The sequence below is a fragment of the Manis javanica genome, chromosome 6, assembly GCF_040802235.1.
Source record: "Manis javanica isolate MJ-LG chromosome 6, MJ_LKY, whole genome shotgun sequence".
Taxonomy (NCBI): domain Eukaryota; kingdom Metazoa; phylum Chordata; class Mammalia; order Pholidota; family Manidae; genus Manis; species Manis javanica.
In genome coordinates, this window is record NC_133161.1 from 64896483 (window position 1) to 64917272 (window position 20790).

The 20790-nt window shown below is 35.5% G+C and overlaps 1 protein-coding gene across 2 annotated transcripts in view; it reads right to left on the reverse strand.

Moving 5' to 3' along the window:
* Window positions 1-653: 653 nt before the first annotated feature.
* NXPH1 (neurexophilin 1) overlaps window positions 654-20790 on the reverse strand; it is a 283763-nt gene continuing 263626 nt past the window's right edge. The window contains exon 2 of one of the 2 annotated variants that reach the window (XM_073238777.1): window positions 654-9014. In XM_073238777.1, coding sequence (XP_073094878.1) covers window positions 8253-9014 — 762 coding nt within the window. In that variant the 3' untranslated portion in view covers window positions 654-8252. The remainder of the gene's footprint in view (window positions 9015-20790) is intronic. The other variant, XM_037019902.2, reaches the window with a different exon arrangement.

The window sequence follows — 20790 nt, forward strand, 5'->3', positions numbered from 1 at the left end:
GTATAAAACATTGGCCATCTGAGCCTATAACTTTAACTTAGTCCATCTGCCAAAACCACAATTTGGATCCAACTATTTTTTTATAAACTAATGAGTTTTATATTGTACCTAACAAATGGCCAAACTTTAAAATGAAAATTATAGATATGTGATTTTTTCTTTTACCTCTGGAAGGTATTGCAAAAATTAATGTGTAAAGAGTTCTATTTAATTGTCTTAAAGAAATATAAGGGCTTATGTAAATTCAGTTCTCTTAAAACTCTCAGAAATTTGGAAACAAACCCAAGTGTTTATCAAGTTCACATGACCTGGAATAGTATTTGATAAATAAAAGGTAGCTTAAGTTTATTGGTTTAATAATAACATGCATGTCTTCAGAGTTGCCAACATTAATGTAGTGCAGATATACAACTTTCTCTACTTAGGTTTACTAGTCAAATAAGCTCATGCTACCTTTATATTAAAAAATTTATCAACAAGGAAAATAATAGGATGAACTGTTTCATGCTAATCCAAACACAATTGTCAAAAGAAAATAATTTAATAAATGTAAATTAAACTTTATACTAAGTTAAGCTAAACAATGACATTTATTGAATATTTAAATCCTTTCCAAATAAAATAAACATTAAATACTAAACATAAGTTTACTTTTGGCTTTTCAATTTTTCCAGACAGATATTTGGGTTTATTAGTAAAACATTTTTTATGCCACATTGAAAAAATACTGAGAAGGAAGTACTTCTAAAAATTATGAAATGTATTTATAAAATTGCCAGTCCACAGTACCTTACTAGGAATTAAAGATACTAAGGGTTAAGGATTCTAATTATGTAAATATGATGTAATACTATATAATAAAAACTACTAGAAATAATAATGGTGAAAGAAAACAAGCATATATGGAAAGTAAGTCAGGAAAATAGAATATGTTTTTAGATAAGGAAACATATGAAGGATATGAGTTTTGGATTTTTTTTTCCCTTGGTATAGGAAGAAAGAAAATAATATTGTCCTAAAATAAAATGATTGTTCCAGAATGAGGAAAAAAACTAGGACAAAATATGAATGAATATAGATTTATAAGCTTTGTGGAAAAAGAATCTGGAGAAAGGAATTTTGTATGTGGTCAGGCAGACTTAGACTGGAATATATTTATTTAAATTTTTTAAGGAGTTTTAGTACCAAATGTATACTGGTGCAAAATTAGAATTTGTTTTTCTGTCTGTTAATAGGATGAAGTTTTCTTAAGTTATTAGTCTGTTATTAGTAAGAAATTGTAAACAAAGATTTTTTTTTAACTTCTAATGTCATCTGCTTAGGAAACAAATATTCTGTGACTTACCAAAATCTATTCTTGTGTTACATGTTGTCTATATCAGGTCTTTGATTACTTAGAAAAAGAAAGTCTTCTCTCTTAAAAGAGCTAAGTTGTTTTTTTTCTTACAGTTACATAACTTTCTGTATTTGCCTTAAAAATCTTTTGTCATTTTGGTTGAATTGATAACTACATACTGTTTCATAGTTACCTGTGATCCTTTTTGAAAAGTATTTTTAAATGTTTTGACATTTTTTAGCAATCTTCCTTCCCCAAATCACATTCTGAATGAAGTCTTTTTGACCTTGAACTAACTGGGATTTTCTGGAGGGTTCCTAAAGATCTCAAAAGAGTTTTGTTCTCTATAAAAAGAGAAATGTTAATTTACTTAGGCTATTTTTTATGTTAAATTTCATGGGAAACAGTATCAAATAAAAAGGAATATTTATGTTAAATCATATTTAGTATGGGATATGTATCTTTAAGTAATTCAGTAATATAGGCAATTCCGAGAAATCTGATATGTCCTGGTATAATAATATCAGTCGTATTTCTACTTATTGTTTTAAAATGTATGTCACAGAAATAATGAAATTTCCTTGTCAATTGCATTATAATGAGCACTCACAGATCTTTAACGATGACCATTTTTAGGTTTATTGTCATTTGTAAACAGTTAATGTTTTACTATGATGCTTTTGTAAAAGATTCCTGCAAAGTGCTTCATCTTTAAGGAGACTCATAGAAAAGACTCTGACAAATACAGGTTTCTGATAACTTTCAGATCATACCACTGAACTGGGTTAGAATTTCTAAAACTCTAGTGGAAAACTGATTGATCAATAAAACTGCCCACCCAAGATGAAACAAAGTAAGAATTAATTACAGGAGACTGAATGAACTATGAAAATGATTATAATTTTCATGATTTCATTTAAAATACTGCTGATCCTTTTATGTTTTGTTTTTCAGATTTAAGGACTAAATCATGAAGAAACAGACAATCTAACCGACCAATTACTAGTAAGGATATTGAGTCAGTAATCAAAAACCTCCCAACAAACGAAAGTCCAGGACTGGATGGTTTTACCAGTCCGTCCTGGTGAATTCTGCCAAAAACTTAGAGAAGAAATAACAATCCTCTCAAACTCTTCCAAAATATAGAAACACTTCCAAATTCATTTTACAAGGCAAGAATTACTCTGATGCTAAAGTCAGACAAGGACATCCCAAGAAAAGAAAATCACAGGCCAATATCCCTAATGAACATAGATGCAAAATCCTCAAAAAAAATAGCAAACAGAATTCAACTACACTAAAAGGGTCATACTCCATGACTAATAACACCACTAATCATCAGGGAAATGCAAATCAAAACCAAGTGAATTATCAGCCCACACCTGTTAAAATGGCTATTACCAAAAAGACAAGAAGTGTTGGTGAGGACGTGAAGAAAAGGGAGCCATTTTGCACTGTTGGAGGAATGTAAATAGGTGCAGCCATTATGAAAAACAGCATGGAGTTTCCTCAGAAAATTAAAAGTAGAACTAACCACATCATCTAGCCATTCCAGTTCTGGGTATTTATCCAAAGAAAACAAAGACACTAACTAGCAAAAATATTTTCACCCCTGTGCTCAATGCAGAACTATTTGCAATAGCCAAAATATGTAAACAACCTAAGTTTCCATCAATGGATGAAAGGATAAAGAAATTGTGGTATACGCAATGGAATACTATTCAGCCATAAAAAGTATGAAATCTTGTCACTTGCGACAACATGAATAGACCCTAAATGAAGTAAGTCAGACAAAGACAAATTCCACGTGTTCTCACTTACACCTGGAATCTGAAAAACAAAACAAGCACATACATACAAAGAAGAGATTGGTGTCTGCCAGATGCAGGATGGGGAATGGAGTGGGAAAAATGAAAGGGGTCAAAAAGGTACAAACTTCCAGTTTTACAATAAATATGTTATGGAGATGTAATGTACAGCATGGCAACTATAGTTAATAATACTGTATTGCATATGTGAAAGTTGCTAAGAGCATAAGTGATAAAAGTTCTTATCATAAGAAAAAGTTTGTGACTATGTAGATGAGGGATGTTAACCATACTTATTGCGGTGATCATTTTGCAGTATATACAAATACCAAATCATTATGTTGTATACCTGAAATTAATATAATGTTATATGTCAACATATACCTCAATAAAAAATGAACAGTCCATGAAATATTTTCACCCGGCTTAGGAGATATCACCTGACCATGCCTCTACTGAAACTTTTATAAAATACACAAAATAAATTAATTTTAATAATAAACTGAATTTCAGAAAATTAATAAAGTGAATCTTAGTGGGCCAGAATAGTAGACATTGTACTTTTAAAAATATACTTATTTGGCCACAATAGTGTCATTCTAACAACTTAACTTGCATTATTTCTTCCAATAGTCTCAATTGAAATGACCAAGTTTACTCCTGTATTTGAGTCAAGGAATTTAACCATCGAATAAGTAACATTCCAGTTGTCTCTTTAGAATCCTGGCATAGGATTCAGAAATAGAAAGCCAGCCCTTGCCAGCTGAGGATGATGTGACCAGAGCTTTAGCTGTATATCTAATTCACTGGTTAGAATTTAGGAGAACTAACACCTGGCACCTCCAGTGGCACTTCCAATGGCAACAGCCACTGCAGCCACCTGCAGGTGGTCCCTAGGCCTTCTGCACCCATCACTTCTAAGAACTATACAATCATCACCCAATCCATAAGTGATAAAAGGCATATTCCTGCATGTGCAGAATTATAAATATTAAAGTGCTTTTGATAGAACTTAGGATGCTTGGCCATCTACTGGCACGAGTAGTCTCCTAATTCTAGGCTGTTTCTCAAGACCACTCTCACACACACACATAAATGGAAATAAAACTCAGGATTTCTGTTCTTTGCCATTCTAGCAAAAATAAAAATAATTGTTAATTTGTTATTTAAAAATACTATTGATAGTAAGGGATATAAAAGTCACTGATAAAACTGCTATTTTAAATTAAGAAAGATTGTTTTCCCTATGTTCCCAACACCTGAAATCATTTTTTGATATGCATGGGACTCCTGAGAAAAGCCTGACTCAGCAACCAGTTTCACAGGATTCAATTCTGGCTATTAAGGTACACAGTTTTTGTCACCTACAAAGTAGGTAAATCGTAATCATTTTTATGCAAATTAATGGCTTTAAATTTTTAATTTTTTAGTGCATCTATTCATTTGTATTTTATTTAAATAAAAATGTGAAGATAAATAATAAATACAAAAGAGAGAAATAAATTGATAATTGAATAAATAGCAATAAATGTCTGAAACTGGTACATCAACCAAGTCTTTCAAAGGTTTATAAGCACAGCCATTTGAATTTGTTTCAGGCTAAAACTTGGCATTCAGAGTTGAAGGTGGAGATGCAAATTGCCTTTCCAAAGAGCTGTTTGTATTGGTTAAGCTGCTGCTTACATGTAAAGCAGTGGGGGAAAGGGAAAAGACAACACTTTCTCAGGCTTCTCATGATTTGTTTAATCTATTCTGTGAAAAATATGGCTTACAGTTTATTGCTGAAGTATAGGAACCTGAAGATTCCCAGTCCACAGTTTTAAATTTAACAATTATCTCAATTACTTGCAGAATAATCACTTCCAGAACTTCATTCACTACTGCATAATATCAACAGTTACACTCCTAATCATGCAGAGAAATTCTCACAAGGGCCATGTACCCAAAAAATGACCAGGTGATACCATACCATAACAATTTATTGTTTTTATCATAAATAGATAAACCAATAATTTGTATCATTTTTCTTCTGTGAAGCAAAAAAGTGCAATAATCATTTATGCATAATAATCTCAATGTTACTAAAATGTTTCTGAAGAGTATAGTAGCTAATGACAAACCCATGTTGGCATCAGATGCTTTTTCTATCTTAAAGGTTTTGTTTTGTTTTGTTTTTCTGTATTTTAATGAAGGTGGGGAATAATATTTAAGATTCTACAAAAGATAATTTCCTTTAAATGCAACTTACAGTTTATTTTTTCCAAATAAAAATGATTTTCTAGCACAATCGAAACTGAACTAACTAGTTTGTTGAAGTGACAAGTTAGGAAAATTTTTGATCTGAATCATTGAACTTTATATTAATCATATTCCTTCATCCATCTCCTTGTCTAAAACAGGAAGAGTATATTGGAGACAAGTAAATTCTCTTTTAAGTCAAAGCTCTGTATCATTATGATTGTTCTGTTACAGATGAGGGTTGATGGTGTAGCAGTTTGAGATGTGTGTACAGGCCCAGAAAAAGTCCTGAAAGTTTGGATTTTAGAAATTGAAATCTTTGTTGGAAGTTTTTATGTTTTCATTTTCTTTTTTCTTCTAAAGCACAACTACAGAACAATAATCCAATTGACTGAATGTTAGTTAGCTATGTTCCGTATGTTTATACAAATGTAAAAGCAGCATTTCATGAGGAAAGCAGGGCAGATAGGTGGAGATTGAAACATATTTTCACCTCATCTTGAATTTTGGATTATAAAAGGACAGATTAGACCATCTAATGAAAGTCACGATCCACTAAACAATCCTTTAAAAAAATGATTTTCCCCTTCTCACTTACTCCTCTTTTTCGCTAAGAGCAAACTAACTCCTAAGTGATCATTTTGATAAAGCAACCCAAGAATAATAAGATTTAACTGTGGCAAATATGTCCCACAGATGGAACTCATGAAACTCTTACTGCCTGTTGTGCCAGAGATCTGTTCGAACATTAGCTTCTAAATTACATGGCAAATTAATTGATACATTGATATAAATGGTTGTCTAGACATATTGGAGAATTTTGAGAGATGGACATTTAACAGATTGATGTGTCTTTGAATTGCAGTTCTCTTTAGTTAAACAAATTATTGAGTTCTCATTTTGGAACTCTGTGGTCTTGTGTTTCCTTTCATACTCCTATTATTTGCTATATGGAAACATACTTATCTCTGTGCAGCATGAAAGGAAGATAAGAATGGGTTAGTGTTCTTAAATTTGGTTTCTTTGGTTAATTATTCCAACTCTTCACATCCCAATCCACTATCTATGACTTTAGAAATGGGTTACCTTACATATATCATCTTCTGTTTATTTTGCTGGACTCGTTTATAGTAGTTATTTTTTAAAAGAAAGTTTAATGTTCATAAACAATGTTATATAGTTAAGTTGATCCCATTTGGTACAGGTAAATTGAGCAGCAAAGTGCTCTACTGCTATTGTAATTTTCTCCGTTGAGTTGTATCCTTATAGTAGAATCAGGGAATGTCAGACACAATCTTCAGAAATCTTGATTTTCTCTTAAAGAAAAAGTTATTTTCCTCTCAGCCCTCCTACTAAATAAAGACTCCACACGGAAAAAAAACTGACTAGCCATAATTAATTTAGGAGACCTCAATTATCTCCTGATGTTCAATGATTTTTGATATTCCTGAATAACTAGCATGACAGTGAGCCAAAAATGTGTGCCATGCTGTATGTCACAACTGTTTCCCAGGCTTGAGAATGAAGCTTCTAAGTTGTTTTGACTGGGTAACTAATAGCAATTTAGATAGTTCTGTACAAATTTAGAGACATGAGATGCAAATCCATGGCTGTATTCCAGCACATTCTTCTTGTCAGAACCATTTAAATCACCATCTTACACAAGTACATACTGAAATTCAACTTTAAGCATTTTATTTTTATGTACATTTCATTTTGTCCAGAAATAAAATATCTAAATACAGACAGACTGTAATGTTGTATATGTATAGCTTTCAACAATACTTGAGCTGAATAAATGCTTTGTACATTAAGTTTGTCTTTTAATGGTGTTCACAGCTACATTGATAAAATGGATTCCTCATATCCTTTTTTTTCTTTTTTAACCAATAACAAGCAGAGAGACAAGTACAAGTTAATATTGATAAGCAGCTCAAATAACACTTGGTTAAACTATGTACAATACAAACCATTCATACAAATGAAGACTAGGATATTGAATTTGTTACAATAGTGTAGTAAAGATAAGACAGACACTTACAACTTACATGGTGTCTGTCAGGCATTTCCCTTATACAATGACCAGAACTTGTTTTAAGCAGCTTCAGCTGGTCTCAGCTTTGCAAAAGTCCAATGACTGGTGATGAAAGCTGTAATCCAACACCTGCTCACATGTAAATTCCAAATGTTTGCTCATCTTTACTGAGAACAGACTCCCTCCATAAAAAAAAAAAAAAAAAGCCATCTTGTATTACCTTGAATGTGCCTAGTGTATGCTGGAAAAAAGTTACTATACTTTGTTATGTTCATAAAATAAAGAATACTGAGCTCTAAAGACACATTTTTTTTCCTTTTTAACAAGCATATACTCCTACAGTAGTATTTACCGGTACAGCTACTCCAAGCAGTAGGAATGCATGAGTGGGGGTTACTGATTAGCATGTACTCAAGACTTTAAAAGATATTTCCATACAGCGAGTGTCAGAAACCATTCACCGTCTACTTAATCCTTTTGCTTGATGATCGTTTATCCTGAACCACCATGAGTCAGACAACGAAAGCCCTCTTGACAGAATCGTGACAGATGCGAGCTGAAATGCATATGAGTGTGGGTTTGTGTACATCTATGTGTGACAGCATGTCTCCGAGTGTGGCTTTAAATCTGTGGTGACTTAAACTACACTGAGAGATGAATCTGACTAGGCAGAGATTACATCAGGTTGTTTTCCACTAGCGTATTTGCAGCCAGTTGACGAGAGCAGCAGTGTAGACACATTCCAGGCAACATATGTGACCTTTTTCTTTGAGGTAACAGCCCTGTCATAGGAGCTCTAAGTCCTCAGGCTTCAGTCTCACCCCCATGTTCACCCTCACCCAGAGGGGAAGTAAGGTGTGTCGCTGTGGTAGTTGTAGTCGGGGCACACTTTCTGTACTAGTTTATAATCTGTACTATAAAAGGAAATGTAAATACAGATCACCTTAAATGGCTTGGAGCAGAGCCAGGATACGTGACTTTGGGTCTGCTCCTGGTAACAGGTTTTTGAAGGGTCATAGTTGCAGAGTGTGTTCTTGGTAGCCTTGTCAACCTTTTCATATTCAATACGACAGTTAAAGGACTTGGAATCTTTGGCATCAATCACGGTTTGTTGTGCCAAGTCGAATTCCACTATTTTTGTAGGGGGCACCAAGCTGACAGATACATTTCCTTGACCGGTGGAATTATGCCTGAAATAAACACTAAATGTCCCATTGCCATGATCTACAATTTTCCCAGTTATCAACAGGTTTAGTTTCACTGTTTTGATGTTGGAATGAAAATCACCCCATCCAAACATTTTCTTAAACTTGCCCGTCTTAACAATGGGCCTTCGCTTGGCCCTGGGCCGAGGCTCCTGAAGGTCTGTGGAGTTCCTCAGCCAGTCCCAGAGGTCTTGCTCAGAATAAGGTTCTGGGGTATCATAACGTAGGTCTAAATCTGTATCATTTTCTTTGCCACGAAAAGTCTGTGACAGGAGTCGGCTGATTGACAAGTCTTTGCTGCTTTCTGTCCATATGTGCTTTAGTGTAGATTTACTGCTTCCGGATTTTAGAAGTTCTGACTTCCCACCATTCGTTAAATTGGCACATGTGACCTGAAAATGGAACAAAAGAATGGTGTTTACATCTCTGTTTCTGAGAATACCCAACGCACAGACCCAAGCCCTTTTTCAGAGGCTCAAAATTAAATGATGATGCTTCTTCAGGTACCTTCAGCATCTGGCCAATATTTATTGGCATGATAAAATATCAGTTCTATTTTATATAATGATGGGAGAGAACAGGTGTAGGTGGATAAAAATCGCTAAACATGACTGAAAGACTATAAAAACATTGACATTGATGAGGAAAAGGCCACCTAACATGAATAAAAGCAAATTGAATTCAGACACAAATTAAACTAATTATATCTTAGCACTAAAATCCAAAGACTTTTAAAATAAAATTTTACAGATCATTATGTCATTTTCCTACTTCAAAATTCAAAATTACCATAGCTTTAAAACTCTATGATTCTCAGAAATATGTTGACTGACATCTTATAGACTTGTGATAGTCCATGCCACAATCATATTTAAAAAGTTGGTTTTGCAAAGAGACGTGAGTATACCTTAACTGTTCAAAACAAAAATAACATGTTTATAATACCTATTGTTAACAAGGAACACATCGTATAAGACGTAATGGTTCTACCTTAATGGAATTAAAGTGTGGTCTAGGAAAAGGGACATAAATGAAAACATCTAATACATAATGTCTCATAAAGAACTATCAATCTAGAGAAGAAAGCAGCACATGGTCAATGGACAGGTCACTTTAGGTTGGACTGTGAAAGTCACACTCAGAAACTGTTCTCCTGGGACCCCAGCCTTGCCTCTTTGGGAAGAATTAGATCCCCCAACTAGACTAGGGATTGAGAGGAAACCTTAATTGAAATGGTGAGTCAAACATCCAAATCTGTACTTGCCTAATTATATAAAGCATTGTCCTTTGCAGCCACTAAATGTTTCCTTCATATAAAAGAAATGAAAGATATAAATGCATACTCACAATGGCCTCATTAAAATTAGAGCAGTAACTTCTGATCCTACATGAAAGCCTCAAGGTCACTAGAGGACACAGCCGAAGACCCACAGGAGCCCAACCAAACAATATAGATAAGCCCTTTAAAACGTGGACTCATTGTTCTAGAGTAAGGCTGCTAACAGGAATCGTCCCCAACTACTACCCACTGAAAAGCCAAGTTTCACAATAAACCTGTATCTCCTGGCCTCTCCAGAACCAGTCTGAGTCCTGGTTCAGACTTGAACCTGCAGCCTCATTGGACCCTCTAAATGTCTTTCTAAACTGTTCTCAAAGTGAGAGGTCTTTCCTAGAGAGCTTATTAATTCAAGAGCACCAGGAATTAGGCTGCACCAGGAATTAGGCTGCATTCTAGAGACTTCTCTATAGATTCAGGGATGCAGGCCTCTTGCAAGGATGCAGTACAGCCCTTGGAAGAGCCTTTTACACACTCTCTTGTGCTAGAACTCTATGCCAGCCTGTAGAGAGGAAGAGCATTAACTTCAGAACCAGTCTCTCTGGGATTGACACTCAGCTCTGCCCCATCCATGCTGCGTGCTCTCTGCCAAGTCACTTAATCTCCTTCTGCCTCAGTTCCCGGCACCTGTAAAATGAGGGTAATATTGATGCCAACCTCAGGGAATTGCTGTGAGCACTGAGTGACCTAAGACATGTACAACCTTTAGAACAGTGGTTAGCATGTGGAAATGGCTTGGTAAATTTTAGCTTTTTTTATGAATGCCAAGCTGATGTGTGAAGACAATTAGAGAAGAGGCCACCAAATGGTACACATGATGACCTGGCCTGAGAAACTTTGAGCTTCATTACACAGCCATATTCAGAAGGTACATGGATAGGTTTCCCCAGAGACACAGATGCAAGGGATCTTGGTAATTTAAGCTAGAACAAAGTCACTTACATCTTGTAATCTTGCCTTTTACAAATGCCTCACTGCCAGCTAGCAAATAGTCTCTTCTCTGTCCACTTCAAGCTGAGAGAACATGAGTGATGTAGAACTATTCCCACATGAGAAAAACTACTGGCCAAAGCTGGTCTCTTCCCAATAGTGCTGAGCTTAAGAAACCCTGAAAGTTTAGCCCCATGTAAATTAATTGCAACTGAGAGAAAATGAGGTTTAATCCTGGGTTAATGTCCCATGACCACACCCTGAAAACCAAAGACTGTAACATTGGGTAGGCCAACACAAAAGCTGGTCACCCATTTCAGGCTGCTAGCCTGGGTCCATTTGCATCTGCTGTGATTCCCTAAGGCAATAACAATGCCTTTATAGAAAGATCTAGGAGGCCATTGTGTAGAGAAACAAATACCAATGGAAAATCAAATCTAGGGATGGAATGAGGCCCCCCTAAAAAAATGCACAGATTATGCTGGTGATGGGTTCATGTCTAAGAAAACTGCAGACCAGCCCCATGTACACAGTCATTCTTTGAGCGTTTAAATATATCACCTAACCAAAATTAACAAACCCCCTTGTGGGGAATTGAAGATGGCTATCAGATGGGCCATTACTGATCTTGGAGCAAATATTGGGAATTAAGAGAAGGTTGTCTTTGATGCCAACTTTTTTTTAGTTCTAGATATTTATTTTTCACTTCTGCCCACCCCTTGACTCAGTCTTTCTCTTTACCCCTGGTTCCAAACCATTTCCTTTTCTCTTTGGGCCAAAATATCATTCTAGAAATGGATCACACTCAAGAGGTATATGACTAATAATAGCAAAATGGTTCCTTTATCAAAATTCATTTTGTTTTTTAACAAGGATAAAAATATTAAGTTTTAATGCGATGAAATTGAGAGGGAAATATTCTCTGGGGAAGGGGATGGAGTATAGAAATGTATGAGTTTTCTTAAGGGAAAAGCATTTTCCCACCTATCCTTTCTGCCTGATAATAAAGCCAGTCCTCTATGAGACATTTTTTATTCTAATGTCAAAAGTATAATCCTTGGTAGTTCCTTAGTTGATATTACATTAGACTATTAGAATTACAAAACTAATAGAAACAAAATTGTATTAATTCACCCAAGGAAGTATATTTCAAAATATACATTTTTCTATAACAGAGTAGCTGTAATATAAAATTTAAAACAAACATTAATTGATAAACATTGTACAAATCTTTGGTTTTGGAGTTTATTTTGCCTTTGTGTATTTGTTTTGGGCTTTTTAAATGAAATCCAATTGGGAAAACATCCAAATCTACTTGCCAAATTATATAAGCATGGTACTTAATGCAGCCTCTATATTTATGTCTTAGTATAAAAGAAATAAAGAAATAAATGCATATCCTACTCTCTCATTTTTACCTGGAATTATATAGATAATTTCCCATTCCTTGGGTGGCAAGAATAAATACAAGCATGTTTTGTTTATCAGCTGCATACTTATGTCTCTGTATCAGTAGAGATAATCAAGGAGAGTGGCTGTAATGAGACACATCCATGGTGCACTGGCTCATGAAGCAATAATGAAATTGTCCCCAAGAAGAAAGTAAAAGGGAATTAGAGTGCCATTTACCAATGGCATATGGGGAGTGGATAAAAAAAAATATGGAAGTGGGGTATGAGTTCAAGGAGGTAGACCCATTCTATTCAAAAGGATACTAAGACTATGATAAAAAGACAAACCTCTGATTTTCAGGTAGGATAAAAATTTGGTTCTATGATATACTCCCCACAGCTTGAGTGATAATGAGTATGAGCTCTGAAGTCAGACTGCCTACATACCAGTCCAGGGTGTGATCTTTAACACAGTCTGTGATCTGTATGATGTGGGCAATTGTCCTAACTATATTATGCTTCAGTTTTGCTCTTCTGGAGAACAGGAGAATAATACCCACATTTCTCGCAGATCTGTTATGAGAATTAAATAGGACACTCCAGTTACAACACGAAGGGCAGAACCTGGACCATGGTGAGTGTTCAGCATCAGTATTACTAGTATCTTCTTCAAATACTTGAATCCCACTGAATAATATTTTATGTAAATAAATAACTAATAATAGGATTTGAGGGCAAAAAACACTTTTATAAGAAAATCTCCCTTTAATACACCAGAAACTTTAAAGCAAATAATTAAAAAAGAAAACATATACTTTTGAAAGTGCTGCTATGACAACCAAAAATTATGGCAGGTTGAGTAGATAATACAACTCAAGTTAACAAAGGATGAGTGTGAGTTCAGCTATTAAACTGCTCAGCTACCAAGTACAATGAATTTATTTATGATATGAAGTCTTCGGTAATGCTGACAGTCAAGAAATTACTCCAGGATGCTTCAGTTTGGGTACAGAATCAAAGCAGGTTTCATCTATAATTTTCAACAACATTACCTAGAATATTCTTATTTTCACTTCCCTTTCCTTTCACTCAGGGTAGGAGAGGAGCAGGGTGATGTCTAACAGAGAACATCAATTATAAAAAAGCAGGCATTTCCTTAGGAAAGTTTCCAGAACTGTTCAGTATAAACAACCCTGATTTATTTTGTTTCTTTAATTCAATAATTACATGTGAAACTGCTAATTTTGAGTCAAATATTAGACACACAAAGATAAATGAGACATGGTCCTTGCCCTCAAGAAGTTCACAGTCTAATGGGGGTGTCAATTAAACAAGTCACAGTGATGTGACCCACATTTTGTACAATATTCTACAAGTCATAGTCAGAGTTACAAGGTAGAGAAGTTGTAACAGAAGAGATAATCCTCAAGTCTGGGAGATAACATATATTTAGGAGTTCAACAGATAGAGAAAAGTCCAGAGGAGATCTTTTAAGCATAAAGAATATACTGTGCAAAAGCACAGAGCTGAGAAGGGACATGCCAGGTGTAAGAATGGAAAACAGCTGCTTCCTGCTGACCCGTAGGGAGCATGATGGGGAGGAGAAACAGAAGAAGCTGTGTGAGGTTGGTAGAACCTGATGAAGGTAGGCTGAAATCAAACTGTGAAGGCATTTAGATTTAATCTTACAAATAATGGGAATCCTAAATTTTGCCTGCTTTGCTTTCAAGTAGGTCATCCTGGCTCTAGAAGAATCACTGATTGGACACTGAAGGGTGGATTGGTAAGGAGAAACCTTGAAGGAAGAATGACTAGTTAAATAAATAATTGTAATCCTTTGAGAAAGTAAATGAGCCAAGGAAATGGCAGAGAAAAAAAAAGAAAGAAAGAAATGTATATGAGATATTTCAGAGGCAGGATTAACTCAACTTGATGATTTGTTGGCTAAGCAGGCACATGAAAAAATTGAGAATTAATAGGTTTGCTTGCATCTGTAAGGAATATACAAGTAACAAGTTAGCTGGAAAATAAAATTAACTCAGAAGAACGTTGGAGATTGAGGTGCCTGCAGTTCATTCTGAGGACACTATGGGATCAGGTCCAACTGTCTGGAGAAAGGAGGGGGTGGGGATGTTGATTCTGTAGTATGAATAGATGGTATTGTGCAGATAAAGCACAGTGGTACAGAAGAAGACTGGTAACCATATTTCAGAAATGTCAATGCTTTAAGAACAAACAGAAGAGGAGCCAGGCTGGGTAGAGACAAAAGAGGATATTAGAAGGACAAAGAAATTGAAGGATATTGTAGAAACCAAGGAAAGACAGGGAGGAAAGGCAGGCATGGGCAATATTCAAATTCCAAATAAAAGTCTAATAGTATAAACTCTTGAAAAGAAGCATTTGACTTTTGAATCCACTACTAATGACCTTATTGAAGCTAATTTCAGTAGTGGTGAAGAAATGATGCAAGATGAGAAATAACTAGCTTATATTGTATCCCAGATACAATCAGGAATCCTCAGCCTTCTCATTCTATCACATTGCTTTACATCTGAAGATCTTTCATTTTTGAAACATATAAATACACACATAAAAATAGATTGAGCCTTCCTGAATAAACAATACCATGAAAAAGGAAAACCTTACACCTGGAACACCCACTACCATTAATTTTGCAAATACAATGAAAGAGTTTATTTTTAAAAGTCATCTAAAGATCTTTTGTTGTCAGTATATCTGAGTGGTAATAGAAGTGGTGAAGACTATGAAGTAGTGAACACATAAAGATGAGTACAAAAGAAAAGCCTAACTTCTAATTACCCCAGTTCCAAAAAGGCAAATCATTGTGAACCTTTTTCTACAAGTAATTTTTTCTACAACAGCAAAAACACCAAATATACTTCCTAACTGAATATAATTTTCCATGTTGACAGTGGCCAAGCCCATACCAAAGGAGCTGACTCATTAGTTCAGTGTTACTATTTCACAAATATGTATTATTTATCTCATTGTTTTAGAAACAGTGAGGATCATAAAGATTTTTAACAGAGTAGGAGTATGCATTTTATAGTACATGTTTCTTTTGAGAATATCCAGAAATAGGCACAAAGAGAAGGGTCATTTTCTTCACCTGCAAACAAAGACTGAGCTTGGTTCTAACATGAAGGGAGCATGTGTGGGGTAGGACCTATATATGGGGCAAGAGAGAAAAGACTACCATTGGATGGTAGGAGTGTAAGCATATAAAGACTTGCCACACTCTGATCTAGCTCCTTCTTTATAGATCTTAGGTCCATACATTCACACTGCTTTCTCTAAAATTTTTCATTATAGGCTTACATCATAATGTCAATTTATTTCTTTTAAAGTATTGCTGAAAGATACCACTTTTGGGAAATAAACGACTCCTCAACTTCACTGCCACCCCAGTTATGCTCCTGGCCTTATAAGATGTTATATAATTATTTCACTCTTTTACATAAACTATTTCCAGCTAGAGATATCTCCAGATGTTTGTGTACCTCTTTTTATAAAAGAACAGTAAGATGCCTTTTAATTTCTGCTAACCCACATTTCCTGTTGATCTATCCCTATTCAATATAAGTAATCTCAAGATCTACTTTGAAAACCATGTATTTATTTCATCAACTGCATGAATATTTAAGCCAGAAATTTTAAGCAACCTGATGCTTAAGCAATACCTCTCATCAGTGAATAATAATCAACAAAATGGCCTTGCTCTATGATTACAACTTCATTTTGACAGTTTTATGATTTGCTATATAGAATATATGTTGCCTACTATTAACTACTAAGATTAAGGGCAAACTATACTCCAGATATTGTAATTAGCAATCTACATATGGCATTGTATTTCATTTAAACACACACTCTTGCACATAAACTTTAATGTAAATATTATTATCTTCAGCTGATAAATACGGATAAGGAAACTCAAAAAGAGCTTGTCCACAATCACTGCTGGTAAGTGAAAGAGCTACTTATTAGTTAATCCATGTGGTACGACCTTTATTTTTTAAAATAATTTTATCGAGCAATTCTACATTAATACACGTTTGTCAAGGCCTCAAATGTTATAGGATTTATGAGTAAAAAGTAAAGTCCTGATTTCATCATCAAGCCCTGTTCCCTTCTCTCTCCAGAGGTAGAACTTGTCCACATTTTTTAGTGCTTACTGCTCCTAAATATTTTAACTATTTTTTCATTCATAAATATTTTATATACATAATGTCATAGCTTACAATTACATTTCTCTAATTAACAAAATATCTTCGAGTTGCACACCTCTTAGTACATCCAGGAATATCATCCTGATTAAATGAGAATATAGAATTCTAGAATATGAATGTGTTTTACTTATTGTTTTACCACCAGGTACTACAGTCATTTTTTAGCCTTATTTTTTTTGTTGTTTTTTCTGCTCTTTGTTGTTTCAAATACCTTACTCCCTCCTCTCTTAAGTTGGGTTTTCATTTTTATGGGTATAGATTTACATGATTATTTTAGAAGGAGTTCATAGGAGATAAACTATCTAAGTTATCTGTGCCTAAAAATCTCTTTAATCGCCATAGATTTATAGTTCGCAGAATATTTATTCATCCTTTAATTTATTTTGTTCTGTTTTATTTTTCTCTTTCCAAAAATTTTAGGATTTTCTCTATTTGAGGCAAAATCTCACACGGTGGGCTACATGTGCTCCTGCTTTCTCCAGCCCCTTTTTTGACTAGTTCAGAGAAAAACATGCAGCTATCTCTAAATATGTTAGGCTCTTTTTGTAAGTTCCCCCAAGAGTATAAACCCTTTGAGGAGTGTTCTTTTCCTCTTATGTCATATAGTAACCTGAGCAGGGAGTAACTAGCATCAAGTAAGCACTCAATGAATTACCCATATGGTAATTTACTTACATCTATTTCAATATTGAAAGTTCTTTGATTCTTTAGTCATGATGAAGATTTGGGGGAGATACGTGGCCCTCAGAGATTTCTCTTGTAAGTTTAGAATATGCATTTCATTGATAATACTTGACATGCCTGTTATGCATGATAATTCAGAGGAAAGGGGTTAGTGTTTTAATGCATCAAGAATATAACATTTCCTCCTGCTACAAAGCAATGCTCAGGGAGTAGCACAGTTGCATAAACAATGGAAAAGTGAAGAAGGAACTCCATGCCTCTCTTTGAACCCTAGCCGGTGTGGGGAGGCAGTATTGCATAGAAATTAGAAAATGGACTTTACAGTCAGTGATCACAAGGCTGAATCCAATATCTGCTACTTTATCATTGATGACCCCCTTAAAGCCATTTTTTCTCCAATTAGAATATAGGATTCCTCACTCAATGAGCTTTTGTGAACATAAAGGACTTATTATGTGGCACATAGAAAAATACAAAAAATCGTATGAATTCAACCCATAAAAGCTACTGTGCTTAGCTAGGTCATGAAACCCTGAAGAAAAAGGAAACAAGCCTTTCAGAATGCATACTGCTATTCTATTCTTGTCTTCTGACTGGAGACATGACTTCTGCTCAAGGGCTCCAAACCAACTGAGATGGAAATTAGCATAACTGTAAGAGCTCAGTGGTCATCTTTAGCAGTAGGGGCTGGTAGGAGACCATGCTGGTTGTGTTATGAAACAGTATTGACAAATGTGGGCAATAATTTAACTTTTACCTAAAGCTTTAAGAGAATACATTCTGACAAACCTGACATGCATGTCCTCATCAAGAATGAAACATGGTGTGTTTCTATCAGTTGGAAAAATCCTCAAATGGTTAAAATTTTAGGTATGCTACCCCATGATCTCTCATGATCCCATACAGGATGGCTCACTTCTAACATAGTATACCAACTGTTCCCTACGTTATTGTATTAGACTCTGGTTCTGAGTCGCGGGTAATTTATATCCTTCTAAGTTTATATAACCAGAATCACTCACTTTCCCTTTGATTCCTTTTCCTGTAGGTACTCTTATGAAAAATATCTTGGAAGTATTTTGGATTCCTTAACCACAGGGGGGAAAACATGCTTTGTAGAGAGCCTGAACTATAATTTCTGATACTGAGAAATAGCATTTATCATCCTATGAAAACATTGTGTGCTCCCTCAGGCTCACTTTATAAACATGAGATATACACATAAGTTTTGACATTATAGGCAACTGCATACTGATGAGAAGTTAAGATTATTCTACAGCGCCCCACTTAACCCATTCTCTCCAAATATAATTACAAATTACCCAGGTTTGCAATGCAAAAGTTGCTTCTTTTGTTAGTATTTTAGATTATTTTCATTTCAAATGTATTAGGAGTATCTCATGTGAGGGCCCCTGGGCACATACATGCTTCTAATGATGAACAAAATGTTTAAAATAGCAAGTTGAAATACTATTTTTCGGCTGAAATAAAGCCACTTAAGCATTGTTCTTTCATTGCCCATGAAAAGATTGGAATTTGTCCATTCCAGATGTCTTTAAGAAAAAGATAAGTGTTGCATATGTAGGAATAGCTGGCGTAGATTTAGGGCCTTTCTATCTGAGCTGGTGGTCAAAATGAGTGGTTGTCCATTACAAGGCTTGTTATGCGTATGCTAATGGAAGTTTATAGCTTCTTAAAGTCAAATGAAGTGCATAACTATCTAGCATGGGCCAAGTGAGGAAGGATCAACTCACTTTCAGTTTTCATCAACCTACATGTACATATGTTCTCACATACAACAATGATATATGAGAACAGACTGAATAGTTAAAATAGTGCAAATATCCAATAGGAGCTCAAATTCCTGAGGAAACACTATTGCCTACTTAACACTCTCTGAAGTTGATCTGAAAACCTTCCAGTTGTTATATAAAGGAAATAACAGAGACTAGTTGCAGGATAATATCATCCCTGTGCCATTTAGATCCTGAGTTTGGTCAAAAATTCTTGTAGGACCTCTTTAATATCAGACTATAGGTAGGGACTCTGCCAAGAACTTCCCACATGAACAGTAGACAGCAAGCCACAGAGTCAACCCAGAAATATGAAAGGAGGCAAAGACCCTGGAAATACAGTCCCTCCACATGCCTATAAAACTCCTGTAGGGTGGGAATCTCCATCTTCCTGAAGTAGAACAAATCCAGTGGTCTGAGAAGAGACAAAATCTAACAAAGAGAACAGGCCCCTTATTCTTTCTTCAAAGGTTAGAGATGCTGGAGTTTGAGTTATGTACAATCTTTTGACATTGAGTAAACACTTTTAGACCATGCCTTTGCCAGAGCAAGATGTGGTAAAAACACATCTAGCCTAGAGCACCAGACTCCACAATAACTCTTAAGCATAGCTCAGGAAAGACATAACTCATGTGCTGAGGGAAATTCAAAGGCCACTATGTCCAAAAGGGAACAATCCTCTTTTAAGATCTTAAACCAATCTGTTCTTTTCTAATTCCCCTCCTATAAGATGATTAGCATCCATTCTTAAACCTCTGTTTCTTCCATGCAAGACTCTTTAGCACTAGGTAAACACACTTTGTCCTCCACAGATCCCTTACCCAGTTACTGTCAGCTTTGGACCCAGCTGCACCTGTTGTCCATCAGTATGGGTTAGATTTCGCTTTGGTCTTGCTCCATCCCTCTCGCCTGTTCCCTATTTCTTAAAGCATGATATGTGGAATCTCATACTAAAGGGCCAAGTGCAGAAGATAAAGGACAGTTAGGCAGAGAGTTCTCATAAACAAGCAAAAAGATGTCTTCTAGATTAAGGTGCTGTGGCTTTAAGCTAATCAGCTATGAAACTGAGTGGTGTGCCTGGAATCTAAAAAGAAAAAGACTTGGATATTTTTACAGTTTTACTAAGTCAGAGAAGGATAAAGATTATGGTATAAGAAGAGATGAGTCTTGGAGGGAATGCAGCAAACAGAGCCCCAAAATGGCTGAAGATGCTGGAAGAGTATTCACAATGGAGAGGCTGGATGAAAATGTGTGTATAGAGCTCTACAATCCCCTTAACCTTTAATGTATACTTTAAAATGACTTATCACAGCATTAGCAGTTTATACTGCTGTGAACATTGTGGCTAGAAAGTATCATAGAAGAAATGAAAGGTCAGTTTGTTAGGGTAGGATTTTCTCTCCTGGTGTGTCCTACACTCACTTATTTCCGAACTCTGAAAGGTAGCTTACCCTTTTCAAAGGAGCTGGGTAACACTCCAGCTGCCGCTAGAGGGCACAGAAAGGACATCCGACAGCTGTGTGTATATTTGTGGTGCTGAAGTCAGACAGAATGGTGTCACTAAGGGTCTCAGATGCCTTTGAAAAAGAAAATGGGACAGGAACCTTTGTGGTAACTGCTGACTGATGCAGCCCCCAGAGCCGCCTCTTATGTGAGCTGCAAAGACCAGGAAGAGCTGCAGTTGCTCAATGAACTCCTACAGACGTCATCACCAACTAGAGAGGCTGCTGTGAGCCATCCATACCTGAGTAAGGCTTATAAAATATAAAAGGGATTTATATTTG